General features: G+C 42.2%; 2 protein-coding genes across 8 annotated transcripts in view; one reads left to right on the forward strand and one right to left on the reverse strand.

The window, feature by feature from the left end:
- Nucleotides 1-17,209, reverse strand: part of LOC139759980 (acyl-CoA-binding domain-containing protein 5-like) — a 50,145-nt gene that overhangs the window by 31,891 nt on the left and 1,045 nt on the right. For 4 of the 7 annotated variants that reach the window (XM_071682706.1, XM_071682708.1, XM_071682709.1 and 1 more), the window contains exons 2-3: nucleotides 10,531-10,848; nucleotides 10,061-10,254 (exon numbers count right to left, since the gene is read on the reverse strand). In XM_071682706.1, coding sequence (XP_071538807.1) covers nucleotides 10,061-10,254; nucleotides 10,531-10,591 — 255 coding nt within the window. In that variant the 5' untranslated portion in view covers nucleotides 10,592-10,848. Of the gene's footprint in view, nucleotides 1-6,451; nucleotides 6,599-6,696; nucleotides 6,908-10,060; nucleotides 10,255-10,530; nucleotides 10,849-16,658; nucleotides 16,749-17,209 lie in introns of those variants that run through there. The other 3 variants (XM_071682707.1, XM_071682710.1, XM_071682711.1) reach the window with 3 other exon arrangements.
- GatA (glutamyl-tRNA(Gln) amidotransferase subunit A, mitochondrial) overlaps nucleotides 6,947-17,209 on the forward strand; it is a 106,772-nt gene continuing 96,509 nt past the window's right edge. Inside the window, exon 1 of the mRNA XM_071682701.1 lies at nucleotides 6,947-7,096. The gene's annotated coding sequence lies outside the window, so the exon portion shown is untranslated. The remainder of the gene's footprint in view (nucleotides 7,097-17,209) is intronic.

Genomic DNA, 17,209 nt, shown 5'->3' on the forward strand with positions numbered 1-17,209 from the left:
TTGAGTATACCAAGTAAGCTGTAAGGGAGGGTAGTGATTTAGAGGGCGAAGGAATGTACAAAGCATCAGATTGGAGAAAAACAATGTGGTTTCATAAGTGGTACAGGATACATGGATAAAGTGTTTGCTTTGCAATATTTGTGAGAGAAATACTAAGTGAAACATAAGGATATGTATGCATCATTTATGGATCTGGAGAAAGCATATATGGTGTGGGAGGAAAGCTACCAGAAGTTGTGAGAGGTTTTCATCAAGTGTGTAAGGTGTGTGTCCAAATAAAAACAGAGGAGGGTGAGTGGCTACAAGCGAAGGCTGGTCTGTGGCAATGTTGGTGAAGAACGTAATGGCGCAATTCTTTGAGAGAGGGGCTAGAACACAATGAGTGGAGGATGAGAGGGCCAGGGAAGTGAGTCACTTGTTGCATGATGAAGATACAGCACTGGTGACAGATATGAGAGAGAGACTGCGGAAACTGGTGACTGAGTTCGGAAGTGTCCTTGGGTTACATATAATATGTATAAAATACCGGCCAAAATACACTCATCATACACCAAACTCTCACTAAACTATATAATCTAAAAAAGAAATAAACAGAATACTAATCCAATGGATAGAAAATAATCCAGTCTGGTAGATATCTGGCTGGTGTGCAATCCGAGATAATTCTGTGCTGCCAAGAAGTAAGGAGCAAGCTGGGTGATGACGTTTATCTCTGGGGTGGTCCCTGATTGGTCAAAGGTAGGCCTGAAGTGAGTCAGTTGCTGTTTCCTATATGGGAGGACACCGACAGGCAGGGAAGCCAATGTTTCCCAATATATTAATCATTACAGTAAAAACATCTCAAGCCTGCTAAACAGACCACTGAAGACAGAAATACATACGTAAATTACATGTGTATAGAATAATAATAATATTTCATTTATTATTATACTTTGACGCTGTCTCCCGCGTTAGCGAGGTAGCAATAGGAAACACACGAAAGAATGGCCCAACCCACCCACATACACATGTATATACATACACGTCCACACACGCAAATATACATACCTATACATCTCAACGTATACATATATATACACACACAGACATATATACACATGTACATAATTCATACTGTCTGCCTTTATTCATTCCCATCGCCACACATGATATAACAACCCCCTCCCCCCTCATGTGTGCGAGGTAGCGCTAGCAAAAGATAACAAAGGCCACATTGGTTCACACTCAGTCTCTAGCTGTCATGTAATAATGCACTGAAACCACAGCTCCCTTTCCACAACCAGGCCCCACAGAACTTTCTATGGTTTACCCTAGACGCTTCACATGCCCTGGTTCAATCCATTGACAGCACGTCGACCCCAATATACCACATCGTCACAACTCACTCTATTCCTTCCACGCCTTTCACCCTCCTGCATGTTCAGGCCCCAATCACTCAAAATCTTTTTCACTCCATCTTTCCACCTCCAATTTGGTCTCCCACTTCTCCTCGTTCCCTCCACCTCTGACACATTTATCCTCTATGTCATCTTTCCTCACTCATTCTCTCCATGTGACCAAACCATTTCAAAACACCCTCTTCTGCTCTCTCAACCACACTCTTTTTATTACCACACATCTCTCTTACCCTATTCTTATTACTTACTTGATCAAACCACCTCACACCACATATCGTCCTCAAACATCTCATTTCCAGCACATTCACCCTCCTGCGCACAACTCTATCCATAGCCCACGCCTCGCGACCATACAACATGTTCGGAACCACTATTCCTTTTAACACACCCATTTTTGCTTTCCGAGATAATGTTCTCGACTTCCACACATTCTTCAAGGCTCCCAGAATTTTCGCCCCCTCCTCCACCTTATGATTCACTTCCGCTTCCATGGTTCCATCCACTGCCAAATCCACTCCCAGATATCTAAAACACTTCACTTCCTCCAGTTTTTCTCCATTCAAACTTACCTCCCAAATGACTTGACCCTCAGCCCTACTGTACCTAAAAACCTTGTCTTATTCACATTTACTCTCAACTTTCTTCTTTCACACACTTTACCAAACTCAGCCACCAGTTTCTGCAGTTTCTCACATGAATCAGCCACCAGCGCTGTATCATCAGCGAATAACAACTGACTCACTTCCCAAGCTCTCTCATCCACAACAGACTGCATACTTGCCCCTCTTTCCAAAACTCTTGCATTCATCTCCCTAACAACCCCATCCATAAACAAATTAAACAACCATGGAGACATCACACACCTCTGCCGCAAACCTACATTCACTGAGAACCAATCACTTTCCTCTCTTCCTACACGTACACATGCCTTACATCCTCGATAAAAACTTTTCACTGCTTCTAACAACTTGCCTCCCACACCATATATTCTTAATACCTTCCACAGAGCATCTCTATCAACTCTATCATATGCCTTCTCCAGATCCATAAATGCTTTATACAAATCCATTTGCTTTTCTAAGTATTTCTCACATACATTCTTCAAAGCAAACACCTGATCCACACTTCCTCTACCACTTCTGAAACCACACTGCTCTTCCCCAATCTGATGCTCTATACATGCCTTCACCCTCTCAATCAATACCCTCCCATATAATTTACCAGGAATACTCAACAAACTTATACCTCTGTAATTTGAGCACTCACCTTCATCCCCTTTGCCTATGAACAATGGCACTATGCAAGCAATCCGCCAATCCTCAGGCACCTCACCATGAGTCATACATACATTAAATAACCTTATCAACAAGTCAACAATACAGTCACCCACTTTTTTGATAACTTCCACTGCAATACCATCCAAACCCGCTGCCTTGCCGGCTTTCATCTTCCGCAAAGCTTTTACTACCTCTTATCTGCTTACCAAATTATTTTCCCTAACCCTCTCACTTTGCACACCACCTTGACCAAAACACCCTATATCTGCCACTCTATCATCAAACACATTCAACAAACCTTCAAAATACTCACTCCATCTCCTTCTCACATCACCACTACTTGTTATCACCTCCCCATTAGCCCCTTCACTGAAGTTCCCATTTGTTCCCTTGTCTTATGCACTTTATTTACCTCCTTCCAAAACATCTTTTTATTCTCCCTAAAATTTAATGATACTCTCTCACCCCAACTCTCATATGCCCTCTTTTTCACCTCTTGCACTTTTCTCTTGACCTTCTGCCTCTTTCTTTTATACATCTCCCACTCATTTGCATTATAATAATAATAATAATAATAATATAATAATAATAATAATAATAATAATAATAATATATCAATAATAACTATAATAATAATAATGTTTTTTATCCCTGGGGATAGGGGAGAAAGAATACTTCCCGTGCATTCTTCATGTCTTAGAAGGCGACTAAAGGGGACGGGAGCGAGGGCTACAAACCCTCCCTTCCTTGTATTTTAACTTTCTAAAAGAGGAAACAGAAGAAGGAGTCTCGCAGGGAGTGCTCATCCTCCCCGAAGGCTCAGATTGAGGTGTCTAAATGTGTGTGGATGTAACCAAGATGAAAAAAAAAGAGAGATAAGTAACATGTTTGAGGAAAGGAACCTGGATGTTCTGGCTCTGAGTGAAACGAAGCTAAAGGGTAAAGGGGAAGAGTGGTTTGGGAATGTCTTGGGAGTAAAGTCAGGGGTTGGTGAGAGAACAAGAGCAAGGAAAGGAGTAGCACTACTCCTGAAACAGGAGTGGTGGGAGTATGTGATAGAGTGTAAAAAAGTAAATTCTGGATTGATATGGGTAAAACTGAAAGCGGATGGAGAGAGATGGGTGATTATTGGTGTATATGCACCTGGGTATGAGAAGAAAGATCATGAGGCAGGTGTTTCGGGAACAGTTGAGTGAGTGTGTCAGTAGTTTTGATGCACGTGACCGGGCTATAGTGATGAGTGATTTGAATGCAAAGGTGAGTAATGAGGCAGTTGAGGGAATAATTGGTGTACATGGGGTGTTCAGTGTTGTAAATGGAAATGGTGAAGAGCTTGTAGATTTGTGCGCTGAAAAAGAACTGATGATGGGGAATACGTGGTTGAAAAAAGAGATATACATAAGTATACGTATGTAAGTAGGAGAGATGGCCAGATAGCGTTATTGGATTACGTGTTAATTGACAGGCACGCGAAAGAGACACTTTTGGATGTCAATGTGCTGAGAGGTCCAACTGAAGGGATGTCTGATCATTATCTTGTGGAGGTTTTCAGAAAAGTGAGAATGTTGGGGTGAAGAGAGTGGTGAGAGTAAGTGAGCTTGGGAAGGAGACTACTGTGAGGAAGTACCGGGAGAGAATGAGTACAGAATGGAAAAAGGTGAGAACAAAGGACATAGGGGGAGTGGGGGAGGAATGGGATGTATTTAGGGAAGTAGTGATGGCTTGCGCAAAAGATGCTGGTGGCATGAGAAGCGTGGGAGATGGACAGATTAGAAAGGGGAGTGAGTGGAGGGATGAAGAAGTAAGACTGTTAGTGAAAGAGAAGAGAGAGGCATTTGGATGGTTTTTGCAGGGAAATAATGCAAATGAGTGGGAGAAGTATAAAAGAAAGAGGCAGGAGGTCAAGAGAAAGTTGCAAGAGGTGAAAAAGAGGGCAAATGAGAGTTGGGGTGAGAGAGTATCATTAAATTTTGGGGGGAATAAAAAGATGTTTTGGAAGGAGGTAAAGTGTGTAAGACAAGGGAGCAAATGGGAACTTCAGTGAAGGGCGCAAATGGGGAGGTGATAATCACAAGTAGTGGTGATGTGAGAAGGAGATGGAGTGAGTATTTTGAAGGTTTGCTGAATGTGTTTGAGATAGAGTAGCAGACATAGGGTGTTTTGGTCGAGGTGGTGTGCAAAGTGAGAGGGTTAAGGAGAATGATTTGGTAAACAGAGAAGAGGTAGTAAAAGCTTTGCAGAAGATGAAAGCCGGCAAGGCAGCGGGTTTGAATGGTATTGCAGTGGAATTTATTAAAAAAAAGGGGGGTGACTGTGTTGTTGACTGGTTGGTAAGGATATTCAATGTATATATGACTAATGGTGAGGTGCATGAGGATTGGCGGAATGCTTGCATAGTGCCACTGTGCAAAGGCAAAGGGGATAAAGGTGAATGCTCAAATTACAGAGGTATAAGTTTATTGAGTATTCCTGGGAAATTATATGGGAGGGTGTTGATAGAGAGGGTGAAGGAATGTACAGAGCATCAGATTGGGGAAGAGCAGTGTGGTTTCAGAAGTGGTAGAGGATGTGTGGATCAGGTGTTTGCTTTGAAGAATGTATATGAGAAATATGTAGAAAACCAAATGGATCTGTATGTAGCATTAATGGATCTGGAGAAAGCAAATAAAAGAGTTGATAGAGATGCTCTGTGAAAAGTATTAAGAATATATGGTGTGGGAGGCAAGTTGTTAGAAGCAGTGAAAAATTTTTATCGAGGATGTAAGGCATGTGTACGAGTAAGAAGAGAGGAAAGTGACTGGTTCTCAGTGAATGTTGGTTTGCGACAGGGGTGCATGATGTCTCCGTGGTTGTTTAATTTGTTTATGGATGGGGGTGTTAGGGAGGTGAATGCAAGAGTTTTGGAGAGAGGAGCAAGTATGCAGTCTGTTGTGGATGAGAGAGCTTGGGAAGGAGTCAGTTGTTGTTCGCTGATGATACAGCGCTGGTGGCTGATTCGGGTGAGAAACTGCAGAAGCTGGTGAATGAGTTTGATAAAGTGTGTGAAAGAAGAAAGCTGAGAGGAAATGTGAATAAGAGCAAGGTTATTAGGTACAATAGGGTTGAGGGACAAGTCAATTGGGAGGTAAGTTTGAATAGAGAAAAACTGGAGGAAGTGAAGTGTTTTAGATATCTGGGAGTGGATTTGGCAGCGGATGGAACCGTGGAAGCGGAAGGGAGTAATAGGGTGGGGGAGGGGGCGAAAGTTCTGGGGGCGTTGAAAAATGTGTGGAAGGCAAGAACACTATCTCGGAAAGCAAAAATGGGTATGTTTGAAGGAATAGTGGTTCCGAAAATGTTATATGGTTGCGAGGCGTGGGCTATAGAATTGTGCGGAGGAGGGTGGATGTGTTAGAAATGAGATGTTTGAGGACAATATGTGGTGTGAGGTGGTTTGATCGAGTAAGTAACGAAAGGGTAAGAGAGATGTGTGGTAATAAGAAGTGTGGTTGAGAGAGCAGAAGAGGGTGTTTTGAAATGGTTTGGTCACATGGAGAGAATGAGTATGTTCACATTCATCCTTACACAACATGTAATCTACATAAATAAACGATAGCATTACATGCGGGCATTAAACACAGCAGCGGTACCAGTAGTTACAGCAGTTTTAAAAGAGTGGCTTATGGCAAAACCGGAGGTGTACCAACACACGATTATAACCCCCTCGAACATATATATATCGTGCGATTTCGTTCAATGTTTCATAATGGTACGTAGGATTGTCAGGTTGGTCAATACCTATTGACGAATGTACGTCCTTGGTACAGCTGTTTCCGTCCACACAATGGTAAGATAATCTTAGACCCATGCAGGCGCACGGCCACGTGAGCCACTATAGTTGACCCTAAACTCTATAGTTGCGATGTTGAAACCGAAGTTATCAGTGTGTCTTGTAGATATTATTGGCTCTTTACCCTTCCTAGGGGACGAGCCATGCACATTCTATAAAGGAAGTCTGTGTAACGAAGCGAGGCATGGCTCACCGGCATGGTTATAGTTAACATGATGGACCCAGGGTCGAGGCGAACTGTCTTGCTTCCGTCCGTGCTGACCTGTTCTGCGAAGGATGCCACTTCTTGTATTGCCAAGGCAATTATTTCCGTTCCCTTGGTTAATCACTCAACTAATTCACGTTTCCACTCCCGCCACATTTTCATCGTCACTTTCATTATTCTTACATTCTAAAGTTTTATTTACTAACAACTAAACCATTTTACAAGAATATCCTGAATCGGTGATCTCTCGACGCGTGACGCGAGGTTCAAATTCCCTGGCGACATAGGACGCACTGAGGTAGGAATATGTTTACACACACACATAAATATAAACAAGCGCCTTATCTCTCATCCTGTCCGTCCTGGAGTTGAACCGGTGGACCTTCGAGTAAGTAATTTAAAAATTTTGTGCATGTTGTGGTGGTGAACTACCTCTTGTCTGTCCTATCTTCTTGCAGTACTTGGGTCTACTGATTGGTGCTAGACGGCGTTACTCCGTTGTGATGCTCGGATTTAAATAACTTTTTTAAGCACTGGCACCTAATGAGGTGGACTGTCTCCACGAAACATGTCGCGCCACACGAACAGAAAAATTACGTTGAATAAAATTGTATGAACTAATGAAGTGCGATTTCACCTTCATGACTTTCATCACGGAATACCTCCATTCGCTGCCAAGTCCATTCCCAGATATCTAAAACACTTCACTTCCTCTAATTTTTCTCCATTCAAACTTACATCCCAACTAACGTCCCTCAACCCTGCTGAACCTAATAACCTTGCTCTTATTCACATTTACTCTAAACTTACTCTTTTCCCACACTTTTCCAAACTCAGTCACCAACTTCTGCAGATTCTCACTCGAATCAACAACCAGTGCCTTAACACCAGCGAACAATAACTGACTGACTTCCCAAGCCCTTTCATCCCAACAGACTGCATACTCGCCTCTCTCCGCCTCTCTCCCCAAACCTCTTGCATTAGCATCCCCCCCCCCCCCCATCAATAAACAAATTAAACAACCACGATGACATCACACACCCGTCACAGAGGAGGGTGGATGTGTTGGAAATGAAATGTTTGAGGATAGTATGTGGTGTGAGGTGGTTTGATCAAGTAAATAATGAAAGGGTAAGAGAGATGTGTGGTTTTAAAGAGTGTGGTTGAGAGAGCAGAAGAGGGTGTATTGAAATGGTTTGGACACATGGAGAGGATGAGTGAGGAAAGATTGATAAAGAGGATATATGTGTCAGAGGTGGAGGGAAGAAGGAGAAGCAGGAGACCAAATTGGGGGTGGAAGGATGGAGTGAAAGAGATTTTGAGCGATCGGGGCCTGAATATACAGGAGGGTGAAAGGCGTGCAAGGAATAGAGTTAATTGGAACAGTGGGGTATACCGAGGTTGATGTGCTGTCAATGGACTGACCTAGGGCATGTAAAGCGTCGTAAACCACGGAAAGGTCTGTGGGGCCTGGATGTGGAAAGGGAGCTGTGGTTTCAGTGCAATACACATGGCAGCTAGAGATTGAGTGTGAGCGAATGTGGCCTTTTTTGTCTTTAACTGGTGCTACCTCACAGTATTTCTGGGGGGGGGGTCTATTTCCTGTGTGGCGTGGTAACAACAGGAATGGATGAAGGCAGTATTACTATATAAATGAGTATATATGTATGTGTCTGTGTATGTATATGTATGTATACGTTGATATGTATATGTAAGTATATGTGCATGTATGGGTGTTTATGTATATACGTGTATATGAGTGGTGGGCCATTCTTCAAGTGTTTCCTTGTGCTACCTTGCTGACTCGGGAAACAGGGGTTAAGTTTTTTCATATGCTTTGTTGCTGTCTCCTGCTTTAGCGAAGTAGCACAAGGAAACAGATGAAAGAATGGCCCAACCCACCCACAAACACATGTATAAGCATAAACGCCAACAAACGCACATATACATACCTATACATTTCAATGTATACATACATATACATATCCAGACATATACCAAATGTACATAATCAACTTGCTGCCTTTATCCATTCCTGTCGCCACCCCACCACACATGAAATGGCACCCCCTACCCCCACGTGCGTGCAAGGTAGCACTAGGAAAAGACAACAAAGGCCACACTCGTTCACACTCAGTCTCTAGCTGTCATGCATAATGCACCAAAACCACAGCTTCCTTTCCACATCTAGACCCCACAAAACTTTCCATGGTTTACCCCAGACACTTCACATGCCCTGGTTCATCCACTGACAGCAAGTCGACCCCAGTATACCACATCGTTCCAATTCACTCTATTCCTTGCACACCTTTCACCCTCCTGTATGTTCACGCTCTGATTGCTCAAAATATTTTTCACTCCATCCTTCCACCTCCAATTTGGTCTCCCACTCCTCATTCCCTACATCTCTGACACATATATCCTCTTTGTCAATCTTTCCTCATTCATTCTCTTCATGTGACCAAACTTTTTCAATACACTCTCTTCTGCTCTCTCAACCACACTCTTTTTATTACCACACATCCCTCTTACCCTTTCATTACTTACTCGATCAAACCACCTCACACCACACATTGTCCTCAAACATTTCATTTACAACGCATCCACCCTCGTCTGCACAACTCTATCTATAGCCCACGCCTCGCATCCATATAACATTGTTGGGAACACTAAGGATACTTCATATTTGGAAGGTCTGTAGCTTTCAGGTATCCCCAGAATTATGAGGCAGTTAACATGATATCCAGTAGGATGATGAAGTCCTTGCTAAGTAGATGTTCAGGAACTGAATGGAAGTGTGGCAGACCCAGACTGAACAGTAATCTGCAATTGCTGAATTGGTAGCTAGCATTGGTAGCTACCATGGGATAAGATGCAATTTCCTCACCAGAAGGCAAGAGGTTAAAGATTCTTTCAAACCTTGGATAAGAAACTATCAACAAAGAAAGATAGAAATTAGGACACTACATCATTCTAAATCTTCTTACCTTCTCTAATTCATCCACATAAGAATTCATTACCTCATTCTTTGTCCTATTTCTTCTTTTAAAACTTGGAAGACAGAAATTCCAGAACATCTTTATTCTAAATCTTCTTTTTTTTTTTTTTAACTATTCGCCATTTCCCGCGTTAGCAAGGTAGCGTTAAGAACAGAGGACTGGGCCTTTTTTGGAATATCCTCACCTGGCCCCCTCTGTTCCTTCTTTTGGAAGATTAAAAAAAAAAAAAAAAACGAGAGGGGAGGATTTCCAGCCCCCCACTCCCTCCCCTTTTAGTCGCCTTCTACGACACGCAGGGAATACGTGGGAAGTATTCTTAATCCCCTATCCCCAGGATTTCTAAATCTTCTTACCTTCTTTAATTCATCCACATAAGAATTCATTGCCTCATTCTTAGTCATATTTCCTAAGCTGTTCCAAGCTCGCCACTTGTAGCCCTTCACTACCTCATAGAAGGCTGGTTTAGGTTCCGTGCATGGCCCCTCAACTGCTTGCTTGTACAACCCATAAAATTTAAGCATCATATCATGTGAAGGCTGATAAGGGCCTGAAAGAAAATGTTCATATATCAAAAAATGAAATGCTGAAACATCCTGTGCTTGGAAACTCTTTCTTTAAACACTTTTAATTGTTAACCAAACCAAGTGGCAGTACTTCATTCACTTGATAGCCACACCAATCTGCATTTTTTCCATGAAATTTCTCATTTGTTGCTAATACACATTTAACTAGTGAAGGTAAGAAAATTTCTGACAGCTAAGTATTAGAGAGAATTCTGAAAGCTACCCTCTTGTTAATTCAGATAATGCAACATGATACTTACCATCTTTTGGCAAGCTTCTAATAATATTGACAGCTGCCTGAAACTTCTCTTCTGTGGTCATTGTGATCTGTTAGACAGTTTTTCCATCAGTAGTAATTTCTAGTTTAAATAAAAATTGACAAAAACACCATCTGGAAAACTTTCTCCTATGTGACACATCTTTAACTTCTTAATATCCTGTTCACTCATCTCATTTCAGTTCAGATGGGACACTTCTGGCAGGAATATCTGTTGACTGCTTGGTATGAAATTATCTTTTCAAAGGCCTTTAATCTTGTTAGGTTGATTGCTGATTTGTTTGCAGCCTGGTAACCAAACCTGTAAGACCAGAGATTCCAGAACTCCTATAAATGATAAGTACACACCACAAATGTTCTAACTACTTAGTGAGTCAAATATAATCTAAATTGACACCCTAAAATATATCTATCTACCAATCATTATGCAAATCCTTCTAAGTTTCATTCAGAAAATGCCAAGGCTATGAAGGGTTTTGTAAACTCCACATTATCAGAATATTTTGGCAACAGCCTCTGGATCAGATAATTCAGGGGAAGACAAAAACAAATAATCTTTTCAACCCTTCCCACTTAGAGTGCTTTAAGCCTTATCACCAACTCTTTCAATTAGTATTCATTATTTATGCTGCTGAATTAAACAAATAAGGGACACCATCACATTGCACTCCAGAAGCATTATTGGTTCATAAAAACCACCTTTTTTCAGAAAGAATCCATTAAATTTCATCTCCAGTTGGCGACACAGACAAGCTTAAGTCATCTCCCTCTACCCTTCAATAGCCCTTACTCCAACATATGTCACTCCAGAAGCAGCACAGGCCCTCATCACCAATCTTTTCATAAAGTTTTCATTAAAATTCATCTAAATCATGCCATTCAATACCATCTAAATCATCTAAATATCATGTAAATCATGCCGTGACACATTATATTACAGGTACACCACTGAATTTCTGGCAACTGATGGTTCGTCACCTCCTTTAGTCCATACAAAATTACGTGAGGAGACAAAGTATAATAAAAAAAAATATTTTTATATTTATCATACTTTGTCGCTGTCTCCCGCATTAGCAAGGTAGCGCAAGGAAACACGAAAGAATGGCCCAACCCACCCACATACACATGTATATACATATACGTCCACACACGCAAATATACAAACCTATACATCTCAACATATACATATATATATACACACACAGACATATACACATATACACAGATACATAATTCATACTGTCTGCCCTTATTCATTCCCCTTGCCACCCCACCACACATGAAATGAAAGCCCCCTTACCCCGCATGTGTGCAAGGTAGCACTATGAAAACACAACAAAGGACACATTCGTTCACATCCAGGGCCCACAGACCTTTCCATGGTTTACCCCAGACGCTTCACATGCCCTGGTTCAATCCACTGACAGCATGTCGACCCCGATATACCACATCGTCACAATTCACTCTATTCCTTCCACGCCTTTCACCCTCCTGCATGTTCAGGCCCCGATCACTCAAAATCTTTTTCACTCCATCTTTTCACCTCCAATTTGGTCTCCCACTCCTCGTTCCCTCCACCTCTGACACATATATCCTCTTGGTCAATCTTTCCTCACTCATCCTCTCCATGAGACCAAAACATTTCAAAACACTCTCTTCTGCTCTCTCAACCACACTCTTTTTATTACCACATATCTCTCTTATCCTTTCATTACTTACTCGATCAAACAACGTCACACCACATACTGTCCTCAAACATCTCATTTCCAGCACATCCACCCTCCTCCACACAACTCTGTCTATAGCCCACGCCTCACATCCATATAACATTGTTGGGAACACTAATCCTTCAAACATACCCATTTTTGCTTTCCAAGATAACGTTCTCGACTTCCACACATTTTTCAACGCTCCCAGAACTTTTGCCTCCTTCCCCACCCTATAATTCACTTCCGCTTACATGGTTCCATCCGCTACCAAATCCACTCCCAGATATCTAAAACACTTCACTTCCTCCAGTTTTTCTCCATTCAAACTTGCCTCCCAATTGACTTGACCCTCAACCCTATTGTACCTAATAACCTTGCTCTTATTCACATTTACTCTCAACTTTCTTCTTTCACACACTTTACCAAACTCAGTCACCAGCTTCTGCATTCTCACATGAAACTGCCACCAGCGCTGTATCATGAGCAAACAACAACTGACTCACTTCCCAAGCTCTCTCATCCTCAACAGACTGCATACTTGCCCCTCTTTCCAAAACTCTTGCATTCACCTCCCTAACAACCCCATCCATAAACAAATTAAACAACCATGGAGACATCATACACCCCTGCCACAAACCTACATTCACTGAGAACCAATCACTTTCCTCTCTTCCTACACATACACATGCCTTACATCCTCAATAAAAACTTTTCACTGCTTCTAACAACTTGCCTCCCACACCATATATTCTTAATACCTTCCACAGAGCATCTCCATCAACTCTATCATATGCCTTCTCCAGATCCACAAATGCTACATACAAATCCGTGTGCATTTCTAAGTATTTCTCACATACATTCTTCAAAGCAAACACCTGATCCACATATCCTCTATCACTTCTGAAACCACATTGCTCTTCCCCAATCTGACGCTCTGTACATGCCTTTACCCTCTCAATCAACACCCCCTATACAACCTCCCAGGAATACTCAACAAACCCACACCTCTGTAATTTGAGCACTCACTCTTATCCCCTTTGCCTTTGTACAATGGCACTATGCAAGCATTCCGCCAATCCTCAGGCACCTCACCATGAGACATACATACATTAAATAACCTCACCAACCAGTCAACAATACAGTCACCCCCTTTTTTAACAAATTCCACCGCAACACCATCCAAAGCCGCCGCCTTACCAGCCTTCATCTTCCTCAAAGCCCCCACTACCTCTTCTCTGTTTACCAAATCCTCTTCCCTAACCCTCTCACTTTGCAAACCACCTCGACCAAAACACCCTATATTTGCCACTCTATCATCAAACACATTCAACAAACCTTCAAAATACTTACTCCATCTCCTTCTCACATCACCACTACTTGTTATCACCTCCCCATTTACCCCCTTCACTGATGTTCCCATTTGTTCCCTTGGCTTACGCACTTTATTTACCTCCTTCCAAAACATCTTTTTATCCTCCCTAAAATTTAATGATACTCTCTCACCCCCTCTCTCATTTGCCCTCTTTTTCACCTCTTGCACCTTTCTCTTGACCTCCTGCCTCTTTCTTTTGTACATCTCCCAGTCATTTGCATTACTTCCTTGCAAAAATCATCCAGATGCCTCTCTCTTCTCTTTCACTAATAATCTTACTTCATCTCACCACCCTTTCTAATCTGCCCACCTCCCATGCTTCTCATGCCACAAGCATCTTTTGCGCAAGCCATCACTGCTTCCCTAAATATATCCCATTCCTCCCCCACTCCCCTTATGCCCTTAGTTCTTACCTTTTTCCACTCTGTCCTCCAGGTACTATATATTTTTATATACATATTTTTTTATTATACCTAGTCGCCGTCTCGCACATCAGAGAGGTAGCGCAAGGAAACAGACAAAAGAATGGCCCAACCCACCCACATACACATGTATATACATAAATGCCCACACATGCACATACACATACCTATACATTTCAACATAAACATACATATACATACACAGACATATACATATATACACATGTACATATTCATACTTGCTGCCTTCATCCATTCCCATCGCCACCCTGCCACACATGAAATAGCACCCCCTCCCCCCACGTGCGTGCACATGGTAGCACTAGGAAAAGACAACAAAGGCCACATTCGTTCACAGTCAGTCTCTAGCAGTCATGTGTAATGCACCTAAACCACAGCTCCCTTTCCACATCCAGGCCTCACAAAACTTTCCATGGTTTACACTTTACATGCCCGGGTTCAATCCAATGACAGCATATCGACACCAGTATACCACATCGTTCCAATTCACTCTATTCCCTGCATGCCTTTCACCCTCCTGTATGTTCAGGCCCCAATCACTTAAAATCTTTTTCACTCCTTCCTGGCACCTCCAATTTGCTCTCCCACTTCTCATTTCCTCTACGTCTGACACATATATCCTCTTTGTCAATCTTTCCTGACTCATTCCCTCCATGTGACCAAACCATTTCAACACACCCTCTTCTGCTCTCTCAACCACACATCTCTCTCACCCTTTCATTACTTACTCAATCAAACCACCTCACACCACATATTTTCCTCAAACATTTCATTTCCAACACATCCACCCTCCTCTGCACAACCCTATCTATAGCCCATGCCTTGCAACCATATAACATTGTTGGAACCACTATTCCTTCATACATACCCATTTTTGCTCTCCGAGATAACGTTCTTGCCTTCCACACATTCTTCAATGCTCCTAGAGCCTTCACCCCCTCCCCCACCCTGTGACTCACTTCCGCTTCCATGGTTCCATCCGCTACTAAATCCACTCCCAGATACCTAAAATGCTTCACTTCCTCCAGTTTTTCTCCATTCAAACTTACCTCACTATTAACTTGTCCCTAAACCCTACTGAACCTAATAACCTTGCTCTTATTCACATTTACTCTCAGCTTTCTTCTTTTGCACACTTTACCAAACTCAGCCACCAACTTCTGCAGTTTCTCACCCAAATCAGCCACCAGCACTGTATCATCACTGAACAAAAACTGACTGACTTTCCAAGCCCTCTCTCCAAAACTCTTGCATTCACCTCCCTAACCACCTCATCCATAAACAAATTAAACAACCATAAAGACATCACGCACCCCTGCCACAAATTGATATTCACTAGAAACCAATCAATTTCCTCTCTTCCTACTCATACACATGCCTTACATCCTTGGTAAAAGCTTTTCACTGCTTCTAGCAACTTACCTCCCACACCATATACTTTTAATACCTTCCACAAAGCATCTCTAACAACCCTATCATATTCCTTCTCCAGATCCATAAATGCTAATACAAATACATCTGTTTTCTAAGTATTTCCCACATAGATTCTTCAAAGTAAACACCGGCCCACACATCCTCTACCACTTCCGAAACCACACTGCTCTTCCTCAATCTGAAGCTCTGTGCATGCCTTTACCCTCTCAGTCAATACCCTCCCATATAATTTCCCAGGAATACTCAACAAACTTATACCTCTGTAATTTGAACACTCACATTAATCCCCTTTGCCTTTGTACAATGGCACTATATATGCATTACCCCAATCCTAAGGCACTTTACCATGAACCATACATACACTGAATATCCTTACCAACCAGTCAATAACAAAGTCACCCCCTTTTTTTTTAATAAATTCCATGCATTACCATCCAAATCCACCACCTTGCCGGCTTTCATCTTCCACAATGCTTTCACTACCTCTTCTCTGTATACCAAACCAATCTCCCTGACCCACTTACTTCGCACACCATCTCAACCAAAACACCCTATATCTGCCACACATATACATACACATACACAGACATACACATATATACACATGTACATATTCTTACTTGCTTGCCTTCATCCATTCCTGTCGCTACCCAGCCACAGAGGAAATAGTATTGTTAACCCCTGCTTCAGTGAGGTAGCGCCAGGAAAACAGACAAAAAAGGCCACATTTGTTCACACTCAGTCTGTAGCTGCCATGTGTAATACACCAACACCACAGTTCCCTATCCACATCCAGGCCCTACAGACCTTTGGACTAAGCACATAGTGCCAGAAAACAGTGGGGGGAACAAGGAGAACTGGGAGACCAAACTGGAGATGGAAGGATGGGGTGAAAAACATTTTGAGCGATTGGGGCCTGAAAATATAGGAGGGCGAGATTTGGAACGATGTGGTGTGCTGAGTTCAACTTGCAGTCACTGACTGAACTAGGGTATGTCAATCGTCCAAGAGAAGTTTTTTATTTCTATCGGGTGTTGGTGATTATAACTGAAAGGCCAAGTATGCTGAAGTGGGATCGTTTTCAGAGGATTTTTGTTTCACTATGTAGGTGCTGAATGTTTGCTTACATATATTCTTTTTTATACATATTCACCTTTTCCTGCATTAGCGAGGTAGCGTTAAGATCAGAGGACTGAGCCTTCGAGGGAATATCCTCACTTGACCCCCTTCTCTGTTCCTTCTTCTGGAAAATTAAAAATGGGAGGGGAGGATCTCCATCCCCCACTCCCTTCCCTTTTAGTCACCTTCTATGACACTCGGGGAATATATAGGAAGTATTCTTTCTTCCCTGTCCCCATACACATGTATATATATTCAAATATTTTTCTATTGGAAAGAGATGCTCCATCCTACTGTAAGCCAAGTGCCAGCACACAACCTAAACCACAATTTAACAAATGTACACGATGAACACAACCTGCATTGTCCTGGGTTGTGTATACTGCTTAGGTCTATCAGGTAACAAATGTACACGAACATAACCTGCATTGTCCTGGGTTGTGTATACTGCTTGGGTCTACCAGGTTAATTAATTCACATTCTAGGGCTCAGAGGCTTTGACATGCAATATTAGAGCTGCTGATCAATAGTACTTTAGGGTACATCCGCATACAGCATGCTGGTCCAACTAAGTCATTACACAAT

The sequence above is a fragment of the Panulirus ornatus genome, chromosome 34 (assembly GCF_036320965.1).
Source record: "Panulirus ornatus isolate Po-2019 chromosome 34, ASM3632096v1, whole genome shotgun sequence".
NCBI lineage: Eukaryota > Metazoa > Arthropoda > Malacostraca > Decapoda > Palinuridae > Panulirus > Panulirus ornatus.